General features: G+C 42.8%; 1 protein-coding gene across 1 annotated transcript in view; it reads right to left on the reverse strand.

Annotated features, from left to right (window-relative positions):
* The window catches only part of VPS13D (vacuolar protein sorting 13 homolog D), a 280,525-nt gene that overhangs the window by 230,235 nt on the left and 38,649 nt on the right, over positions 1-11,641 (reverse strand). Inside the window, exons 18-21 of the mRNA XM_045298953.1 lie at positions 7,645-9,858; positions 6,387-6,538; positions 2,076-3,107; positions 686-776 (exon numbers count right to left, since the gene is read on the reverse strand). Of these exons, the coding sequence (XP_045154888.1) occupies positions 686-776; positions 2,076-3,107; positions 6,387-6,538; positions 7,645-9,858 (3,489 nt within the window). The remainder of the gene's footprint in view (positions 1-685; positions 777-2,075; positions 3,108-6,386; positions 6,539-7,644; positions 9,859-11,641) is intronic.

The raw sequence follows: 11,641 nt of genomic DNA on the forward strand, positions 1-11,641 counted from the left end.
CTGGGAGGGTAGAGGGAGAGTGGGTTGGAAAGAGGGAACCGATTACAGGGAACTGTGTGTGACCTCCTCCCTTGTGGGCGGACAGCAGAAAGGTAGGTGAGGGGAGATGTTGGACAGGGCAAGATATGACAAAGTAATAATTGTAAATTATCAAGGGCTCATGAGGGAGGGGGCAGCGGGGAGGGAGGGGAAACATGAGGATCTAATGCCAAGGGCTTAAGTGGAGAGGAAATGTTCTGAGAATGATGATGGCAACGAATGTACAAATGTGCTTGACACAATGGACGTATGTGTGGATTGTGATTTTAAGAGTTGTACAAGCCCCAATAAAATGATTTTTTTTAAATGTCCTGGTTTGGGGGGGTTGGGGGGAGTAAATAATCACACCACATACTTTGTTAAAAACATAGAGAGATGCCATGGCCCATTCCAACCTCCTGATTCAAATTCTTGGGAGAGGAGAGAGGGGTGGAGTGTGCTAGGCATCTGCATTTTTAACAAGCTTTGAAGATGATTCTGATACCTAAAACCAGTATTTGGGACCCACAGCCACAAATCACAATCCAGCCAATAACCACAGATAAGCCACTGACCACACTTTTCTTAGCCCATGAGGACAATCAGATTTGGGATCTGGAGATTCAAATCGTTACCAGATTTTATAAGTCTGAGTTTCCCCACTTACCAATCATTTCCAGGTGTGCCACTAGTTTGGACACGTTGGCTTTAGCCAGCTCACTGGTGGTCTTATTCAGCACCAGAGAGAGTGAGTGGACCTAGGAACATGAAACAGAAAGCAAGCCATGCATTACTGGGGGAAGAAAAAAGTATTTCGAGGGAGATGCATGAAAGCTCGGGATATTTTAAAGTAAAGCTTTTGACAGTACCCGTTTTAGCTTTTTAAAGTCGGGCAAACTAGAATGTGAGCGGGGACAGACATGACAGGAAAAGAAACTCAGCTGAAGAATCTAATCTGTGGGGTCTTCTTTAGGGTGCCCTTGTCTGGTTTCTGTTGGTAAATTCTTTCTACTAAGAACATTTTTTTTCACTTTTGCATGTGTATTTAATGTTGCAGTATTCTGCTACTAACACAGATTCAAAGTATATAGTCTGACCCCCAGACATCTGTCAAGGCAAAGTGATGAACATTATTTAGAATCATGCTTACTGTCTTTTGATCAGTATGTAACAGAAATCCTGGTTGATCAACTGGAAAAGCATCTAGAATTGTTTGTCAGAGACATGTATCAGATATTTCCTTTCCTAAGGATAACTATAAATAGAAAACAATCCCCTGGCTTAGAAACCACATCCTTTGCTACAAATACCTTCTACATCATCACATAGCAACTGTAACTATGAAAAGGAGTAGTATGTGTAGGATTTGTTGAGGCAGGTGATTCCACATGCTCCGAGGACCATCACTGGGGATGTAAGCATTGACTGAGAGGAGGAAACAGAGAGCAGATTCAAACTTCAACCAGCATGCACTGCTCCCAAATGGCAGAGATTAAACCTTCCTTGCTTCTTTTTCTTCAGAGCCTGCCATAAAGTCAGCACCCAGTAGATACTTGATGAATGAATAACGAGGAGGAAAAAAGGTTGAGAAAATGGGAAGAGGAGGCCAGTACCAAGAGACAGAAGTCTCCATGGCTGCGAAGGGCTGAGAGAGCTGCCTGCTTCCTCATCCCAATTCTGAGTTGTAGTGGCTTGATCCTATTTCTGCTTTGTACTATTACTTCCTTAATAAACCACCTACCCTTAAGGATGGTTTTTGAGTTGTGTGTGGCCATTGCAAAAGATGATTGAGCCCAGCAGATAAGGAGTGAGTGCCATGGAAGGGACGGTTGGTATCAAACTTGGCAAGAAGTTTGGAAATGAGGTATGTCGGACTTCTACCTCATAGGGATCAGCCTGGAGTTGATATTGATTCACATCATCTCCCGCTCCCCCCACACCCCCTAAAGTCAGATCGGCTCAGGCAAGTGCTAACTACAACTCCTGCCACTTCACAGCCAACATGTAAATTAATAAATCCAAACTCAGTCTTAAAAGAAGACAAAAAGAACAGATACCTTGAGATCCAGCTTAGTGTTCATCGGATCCTGAAGTTCAGGCTCTAGCAAAGGATTTGACTCTAACTTCACATTGTGCAACACGTCCTCAGCCGGCACCTTCATCGCGTGGTTGTCAGCAGTAGAGCCAATTCCAAAAAAATCTAGAATCACGACCCAGGTTTGTAGTGTGATGAGTACATCCAAGCAGTTAAAGTCAACATCGATGCTGCGGTTAACTCGGTTGTAACTGGAAGAAAACTCTGGATGTTTCTTATCCACCAGGAATATATTGATGTGGACCAAGGAGTCGTCAAATTTACTCCTTCCAGCAAGTATCTTGGGCTCATCTACTGATGGAGAAGGTGGTGGAGTTAACGGGTAGTCCTTGTCCTGGACTTCTTTTTGCTTTTTCCGGGATGCCGAGGTGGGTCTTTGGTATAACTGAAAGACATTAGTAGCTTCTTCCATGTGGGAGGGAAGAGACCGTGGCATATCGGGATATTCCACATTGGACACAGAAGGGCAAGACTGAGAGAGATATTCTTTCTGGGCCAAGCTAGATGGTTTGGGGGCTCCTCGGGACACCATCAGGTTCTTATATTTGGAGTCAGGCTTCTTCTCCAGTAAGTCTTCCATTAGCAGAGACCGCAAGGCAATCTGAATGGATAAAGTCTGAGGGTGGTCTCTACTGAATTCCACCTCAAAATCCTGAAACTTTAAGCTCACAAGACCCTGGGCGCCCAAAGTCAGATCTCCACTTAGTTGAACTTGAAGCTCTGATATACAAAAGTTGGCTTGAATCTGAGTGAAGGATTTCACTTCCTTCACAGACAAGGACTTTTGTGAGGAGTTAGAAAGGCTGGAGTGGCTGAACAATCCATTCTCCTTCCTTTCAATGGAAGGTTCTCCACAGGTACTGAGGGAAGGCAGAGGAGAATTAGGGCAAGGTGAGGAGGTAGCACTGACCGGAAACTTATTCAGATCTTCACTATACACAAGATTGTCCAGCGTTTGTAAAACCTGCTCATACACATGCTTTGCTAACACCACCTGTATTCAAAGAGAAAAATCCAGTTATTCCACAACTATTATCAACTCACTCAGATGTACTGCCCAGAAATTTTCAAAGCTGACTTTTGTGAGGCTTCCCCACCAGGTGATAGGAAAACTGATAACAAGGGTTATCTAACTCTTTGGCTTCTTTTCTGCCTCTTCATTCTCACTGCCTCATTTCCATTTACAAGGGCCTCCCCACAAGACAATGCCTGTTGAATAAAAGCTGTTCCTCCTATGACTGAACCAGCAGTCACTCTTTCAAAATCACAAAGACAACTGCAGAAATGAAAGAGAACATTGCCAAATATCTGACTGGAATATACCATAGATTTGGGAAACAAGACCCCAGGGAGTCGAAAACTGGCTGATCACCATCAATAAGTTTAACAACCTATGTTCTGCACTACTAAACAAAGAAGAGGTACTTTTTAATGATGCTAATGAGTATTTAATGTTTCCTTTCCCCTTTACTTTGAATTAATACTTTTTATTAAAAATATTTTCAGGGAGTAGCCCAGCATACTTTGCTGCCCAATAAAGCCTGTGACTTGGAAAAAAATATTTTTTTTTCCAGGAAAAAGACTTAATTTACTTAAAAAAACACACACAGGATTCCAATCAAGGTCTAAATAATGATTGATTAGAAAATCACTATAGCATTGACTGGTAACCACAAGGTCAAGAGTTCAAACCCACCCGTCAATTCTCAGGAGAAAGATGAGGCTGTCTGGTCCCAAAAGATTTACAGCCTCTAATCACATCCACAAAGCACATGATTAATCCTCTATGATCAAGTTGGGGGTGGGGAGGGAGGGGGTTGGAGAAAGGTTCTGAGTATCTCCCTCTTCATCCCTCCCAAAACCAGGAGTTCTTATTCCACTGAGCTTTTGCACCACTTTTCACACTTTCCTTGTGTCATGTTTAAAAGATAAATAAATTTAAGAAAACCAGAAGATTTACTGTCTCAAATACTCTACATAGGGTCACTACGAGCCTCAGCATCAACTCTCTGGCAGTGAGTTTTTTGTAGTTAATTTCTTCCAACAAAATTAATCAGTGGAATAAACCATTAGATGAATAGCTGACAGAGAATTTCCTAATGGAGGGATCCAGCTCTTACCACCTATGCACATAATCAATGTTAGCATTGCTAAGAGACAACCAGACATATGTACCTCTACCTCCCACCACCTTTGAGATGTTCGGGCCAAAAAAGCAAGAGAACTTAGATTTACTTAAACCTACAGGGTTAAGTTACAAATTACTGGAAATACAGCAGAACAAGTTAGATGACACCATAAATAGCCAAATCCAGAAGAAGGGACATTCTACAGGCCAACTGATGTAGGTTCTATAACAAAATAATGGCATGAGGAGAAAAAATGAGCGAGAAATTAGATTACTGGAGACTGAAAAGATTCTATCACTCAGATACAGTCGGTGGGTCTTGTTTGGACTCTGATTCAGATAAACCAACATTTAAAAGGCCTTTGTAAGAGAATCAAAATACGTCTCTGAAATTTGAAGACAGATTAAAATGAGGATGCTGCTAAAGAATTTTCATTAATATTTTTAAGGCACAAGAAGGGCATTTTGGTCATATAATAGAACACAGAAGAGTACGAACAGCATCAAGTCTGGGATTGGCCTTAAAATATTTCCCCAAAGGAGGGTTGGGGTGGGGTGGGGGAGTGGAAAGAGAAATAGATGGATGAAATGAATGTGGCAAAATCTTGAGAAGTGTTTGATCTAAGTGATACGGGTATACAGGCTCATTAGACTTTTCCATTTTTGTCTATGTTTAAATCTGTCCGCATTTCTTGAAAAATGCTCAAGAAATATTTTCATCACAAACAGTAAGTCAATGGTAACCAAAAAAATGTTGTCAATAGGCTATAAACAGCTCTCCTTTCACGTGTTAAGTTTAAGGTGAAGAACTTCTAGGGGCCCCTGCTGATGAGGCAAAAGCAAAGGTTGAGGAGGCAAAGCTTTGAGGAAAGCCCCTCACTCAAGAGCTACTGCTGTTAACAAAGAAACATCCATCAGAAGCAAAGCCGCTCCAAAGCACCTGTTAAAAGACAGAGCTGAGGGCCCATTACTGCCTTAGACTTGGGTCTGTGCCTTAATATCCTGCCTATCTTTATTGTTTTGTCATTTACACATCGCTTCATAACATAGTCTAACGCTCTGCTAAATCAGGAAAAATTAAGCTTTAGATGGAAAATGAGTGGCAGATGTATGCATATGCACATGCGTGCACACACACACATTATAAGCATCTACATCAATAAGAAACGCCTATCCTGCCCCATTACATTTCAGGGGGGGCAGGCCTAATTCTCTCTTGAAAGGATCTGTCAACAGTTCAGGTCATCAGATTGTCTCACAGGCTGGGTCCAGTGTGTCACAAATGTGACAAGAGTTACATCCTCCTGGGAACGAGAGACTGACTTCTTAAGCAATAATTCTGTTTCTGAACGGCAATGGAATTAGGGCTCTGCCTTTTTCCTCCAAGCAGCTCGTTTCTCTCCCTGCAACAGGAAGAAGACTAACAAGACTAATTTCCCTGGGATAAGATGACAGAGTAAAAGCATTCTGAGTTTCTCAGAACAGTGCTCAGCAACAGTAATGAGCACTAATGATACCTCCTTGAACTCATTTACTTCCTTTTAATAAAACCTTGTCGTTTCTCATAATCTATCTTAGTGGGAGCCTAGCAGTTCTAGATATAAACTACGACAAAAGGAATAAGCCAAATGATGGGCCCGTGGTGACAGCCATAACTACACCAGCGTCTATTCTTGCTCCCTCTGTGTTAGGGATGAAGACAGTGAGCCAAAAGGAACCAGAGGGCAATCAGATTAATAAAGAAGAAAGAAAATCGATGCTGACAGAAAGGACTCCAACATTTCGGAAGCTCAATTGGTATTTCACCAGCCTACCCTTTGCACTACAGGTTCAATGAATGAAACCAAGTGTCATTGACAAAGCTGGTCTGCACGCTTCACATAGAAAAGGTAATTTTAAACTCTGCTGCTTCTTTGTTTGGCTTTGAACTTTGCCAGAACATATGTATATTCACTATTCATTGGCAGGATTCAAAATCTTTCTGGGATACAGAAATTTCTTACCCAATAGAAGTAATCATAAGGAGACCAGACCCTTTGCTTTAATATAGTCATTTTAAAAAATGCTTTCAACTTCCCTGACATGAAAATCAACAAGTGTTTGTTTGTTTGTTTGTTTGTTTGTTTGTTTGTTTGTTTGTCTTACCTGAACTGGATTAACAAATTTCCCTTCAATCTTCATGATGCTAGAAGTTCCCAGGTCATCTGGACTAAGGGAGAAGGTCAATTCCGATTCTCTCTCTATTGGGATCTTCTCCAGTTTAAACTGAATGGTGGTGTTGTTCAGGATGTGAAATGCTGGCAGGAGAGGGAGGAATGACAGGCTGTAAACACTACTATTTGCTTCAGTCCTGCTGACTAAGAGCAGAGTAGGTAACACAGAGCCCACGGGGTACTCGTAGACTGGGAGGGTGAGGCATCCTGGCAGCGGGCTCTATGACTGCGTACAGACTTTGACGCCTGTGCCCAAATCAAAATTCACAGCAAGCAGAACCACAAGATTAGTTTACACAAAAAAGGAGACTATTTTCATGACATGCTGCTCCACTTGGCTTCAAAACACGAGGTGGGGATCACAAATCCCTGCCAGGGTTGACATCATGCTTCTCTTGGCCTTTCAAGGCGGCATTTCCCATACCAAATTGCTCATCCTTATCTAGCTTCCCGATACAAGATTTCCCCCTTTTTTATTAAGTCTACCCTGGAATCAGGGGTAATATAAGGTTCCACGTAAATGAACCTCTTTGATCCCAAACAGAGGAAGCAATCTCTCGGCATGTAACCAAATCAAAGTGAATTAAGACCTGAGAACCAGAGAAAACACCTTGCAGTGCATTCATTTCTTAACCCAAAAATGAAGTCAGGCTGTTAAGCATACCTGGTGTCTGTGGATTCTGAGAACAGGATGAACCATTCGGTTTGAGCTTATCAAGTCTAGGCTTTAAACACAAGCATTCTATTCCTAGAGCCTTGGATTAACCCTGAAAAAACAGAGGGTGGGGCATCCCAAGGAAAGTGTAACATCCACAGACTACATTCATCCTGATCTCTCCTGCTGCCTTGAGCCATACTTTTTCACTAGGAGAAGTCCACAACTTGGGGCTATCTGACCAAGTTAAACAGCGCTTTTAACAGAACCCCTTCATCAACAGAAGCATCTCTTGAGATGAGCGCTCACCAGATTTCCAAGGGACCACTTAAAAAACTAAAATGTCTCACTCTGTCAAACTCACCATTAAGTGGAACAAGTTGCAAACCTATGAACCTACCCAATAGGAAAAGGTAGGTGAACAGGTGTTCAAAGAAACCTTTCTTTGGGGATGGTGGCATTTTAAGCCAAGTCCTAATTGAGCTGGAGTTTTAATCTTTAAAACTAAATGAGACAAAAGAGTCATGCTCCTCACCTTGACCTCTATGCAAAGATTCAAAGAAATCATGGCGGGTGAATGGAGTTTCCTCCTGACTACTGACACTGGCAGACCCAGATGGAGGATACACTGTCCGGCTTCCTTCAGACCCAGGGCCCTCTCTGCCTGCCAATTGTGTGCAATTTAAAGAATATAGTTTAATATCTTTGATTTCCACTTGCAGGCGGTCACTTCTGGATTCATCATCTCCTGCCACAAAATTCTGGATGAATATCTGTCCCAGATGTCCTACGAGCAACTCAGGACTCCCAAGCTTCCGAGGGATAGAGGCAACAGGTGATTCGATGTTGATGTTCAAGATTAGCTTGACAGTGTCAGCATGAGGCGCAGCGAGGCCAAACCCATAGATCTCATGTTCTTCCAGGACGAAAGGTTCCCGGCTCTTCCGTGGCGTTTCGAAGAGCGACACCATCTCGCTGTACTCGGCAGTTTTGGTGGCTAGTACTGTGGTGACTTTGGTGGCTGCACTTTTCAGCATACTCCGGAAGTTCTCCTCCAGCTCATCCATGGATAATGTCAACTCCTTCAAGAATTTCGCAGAGTGGTTGTAATGCAAGGACGCCATCTTGAGGCTGAGAACGCACTCCTGTTTGGATCGCTCAACAAATGTAAAACTCAAAGCTTCGGTCAGGGCTACATCTTCCATTTTGACAAACACAGATTCAAAGTAGCCAATGTCACTGATGATATTTTCATAACCTACAGAATTCCCGATGCTGACAACATACTGGTTCTTAGCATTCTCTTGTGTCAGATCCATAAGCTGCAGGCAGCCAAGAGAACCATTCACATCAAATGTGCTGCCCATTGAGACATTAACTTTGGTGCCACCTATACTGGCAGTGGCAATTTTCCTGCCATACTTCTCTCCATTTGCCATCTCCACTGTCCGCAGGAGCAGTAAGTTAAGCCTATGGATTTCCACTGCAACCTCGGTGTTCTGCTCATATGTGGATTGGTAAGTGCCTTGTTCCCTAAAGCTTCTTTCAAAATCCGTCATTAAGGGCTGAGGACTCATATCATCTTTTTCCTTGGGGAAAGATTTTTGAAGAAAACCAATCAGTTCTACTATTGTCTCTGGGTTCAGGATGATATCCAAATTATTCACCTGTAACGATATGACCTGGAGAGTGCTGTCTAAGTTCATCGAGGGACACTCTGAACTCACAAACTGATATTCCAACTTGATGAGGGACTCTTGTTCTTTGGTAAGAATTTGGTCAAGTGAAACACTAGTCACTGATCGGTCGCTCGGTGCATTTGCATCAGTTAAATGGGTCGCATTGGGTCCAGAGATAGGAGACTGGGCCCTGCTATCCCGGAGGCTTCCTGTTGGAACATCAAAACTCAAGTTCTTGTGTGAAGCCATCAAAAGATCAAAATCAGCACCGTATGTCTGCATGGTGTCTACCAGGAGAAGACCATGAACAGTTAGGGAGACTTCAGCATCATAAGGCCTCTTCACAAAGTGAGCATTGGTACCAAATACCTTGAGCACGGAAATATACCGGCCATTGCTCTCAACAGCAAGCTGCATACAGTTCACTTTAAATTCAGCAAGGAGGAGCTGAGATTCCACCAGGACCTCCCGAGCATGCTGCTCCAACATCACGATGCTCTGGGTTAAATTCATAACTGAATCTTGCAGACTTCCCCGCTGTCCTTCGTGGGAGAAAATGTTCTCTTTAATCTGAGTGTCAGAAGTCTTCATTTCTGAGGGGGTCAAAAGAGCAAAGCAATTCTTTAGAGCAGATATTTTGTCTTCATTGATATGGATTTTTAAATCTGGTAAGTTGCCTGAGAGCACTGCTCCTGGATATTTGGGATCTGACGTATAAATCAAGCGGCGTTCCAACTGTAGATGAACATTGAACTTCTCTACCACATGGGTGGGTCCCACGTCAATACCCTGAGCATGTTTCCAGTTGTCTTTCACTCGTCCAACCATGATCTGGAGGTCCATGAATGACAGGGAGTACCTTTCGTACATCTTTGTGCTCATTAAATGTGCTTGAAGTTGTTCCTCACTGAACTCAACTCCAGAAAATGAGGGTGTCCTCTCGCCACCACTGCTGCTAGTCTCGGGAGGTGGAGTATTCGGAGGTGTGGCCAGAGGAGTCTTGTATTCATCGTCACTAAATTGATTCTCTTCAGATGCTGACCCATCTCTACTTCTCCTCCTGGTGCCATCTACAAATTTTCAAAAAGAGAAGAGTCAAAGAATATGCCTGTTCTTTCCTTCTTCTGTCCTTTAATGTAATAATTAAGAAAACTAGACTATGAACAAGTCCCAACGAAAAGCAACTAGATAATCACTCTTGAGTATAATATTCTGCGTCTACCATTTATCCACAGTGGCTATATCTAGATACAAAAAGTGAAATTACATGAACAGAAAATAAGTGAGTGTGACCCGCGGACATGAACACACCAGGGTATGGAAATCACCGTCGGCTGCCCAAAGCTGTTCTGCCACCACGGGAGCTGCCACAAACGGCGCTCTTTACAACTATCTGTGAGCCTTTGTTCATTGTTTCCTCTACTTTTGTCTACGTGTCCATTTTGTTTCCACACGAAAATGTTGCAAAAGAACAGAGGTCTCCATCAGTCTTACTCAACACAATATTGCTACTGCCACAATCACTGCTTAGCAAGCAGGGAATGCTCAATGATCACTTTCTTAGCTCCAGGCACACGTTCTCAGCCCCACTCTTCAGCTAAGCACGTCACTCACTAATCAATGTCATCAACATGTTACATGATTGTCTAAATCCAAGCGGGTGCTCTCTGTGGTTGGGTAATCCCTTTCTTAAGATTAAATTCCCTTCTAGCATTCCACTTAGCACTCAATTTTTCCATTCTTGCTCGGCTCCTGTACCTACTTCTTCCCCTTTAGGTCTTCTCAGTGAATTAAGTTAAGGGGGAGATTATTTGATAGGTTTCCTCAATGTCTTTTACCCTTGTACTCCCTCTTTCTTCCTTCACATCTCAAGATAAACAATGAACACTTTTTTGGCTCTTAGAATAGCAATGGAATTACCTTACAGGAGTCTCTTTTTATGTATGCCCCTAAATGACAAATGGATTAAATTTCTATCACTGGAAGAAAGAACTAGGGACTGATTGTTAAAATGCAGAATGTTACATAGGAATAGAAAGACAAATCACCATGTGATACCACTTCACATCTACAGGGATGGCTATAAGAAGAAAGACATTAACAAACGTTGGAGAGGCTGCACAGAAATGGCAACATTCATTTGCTGTGAATAAGACTGCAGATTGTAAAACAGTGTAGCTGTGTTGGAAAAGAGTTCGGTGGTTTCTCAAAATGTGAAACATAAAATTACTGTATGATTCAGTAATTCTAATCCTACTGGTTGTATATACCCAAGATAACTAAAGACCTGGACATGAATGTTCACTGCAGCATTATTCATCAAAGTCTAACGCACAGACTAACAAAAGGCCATCAACTCAAGAATGGATCAGTAAAATGTGGGTGAATCTGTATGAGGAGTTACTGTTCGGCAGTGAAAAGAAACAAAGTGCTGTTACATGCTACATATGGACCCTCCTTGAAAACATTAGGCTAAGTGAAAGAAGTCAGTCAAGAGGCCACAGGTTAGGTGAGTCAGTCCATTCATAAGCAAAGTCTAGAAATAGTAAATTCAGTGAGGGTTAGGGTGGCCAGGGGCTCTGAGTGAGGACGAGGGGGGACTGCTAGAAGAGATGGGCTTCCTTTGAGGACGAGGGGGGACTGCTAGGAGAGATGGGCTTCCTTTGAGGACGAGGGGGGACTGCTAGAAGAGATGGGCTTCCTTTGAGGACAAGGGGGGACTGCTAGAAGAGATGGGCTTCCTTTGAGGATGAGGGGGGACTGCTAGGAGAGATGGGCTTCCTTTGGGGAGTAGAGAAGACACCTAGTCACTAGTGTGATAGTTGTCAGCTCTGTCAGTTCTACATAAGCCGC

Source organism: Echinops telfairi, unplaced genomic scaffold (genome assembly GCF_000313985.2).
Source record: "Echinops telfairi isolate 266 unplaced genomic scaffold, ASM31398v2 ScPeMD7_7457;HRSCAF=8495, whole genome shotgun sequence".
Classification (NCBI taxonomy): Eukaryota; Metazoa; Chordata; class Mammalia; order Afrosoricida; family Tenrecidae; genus Echinops; species Echinops telfairi.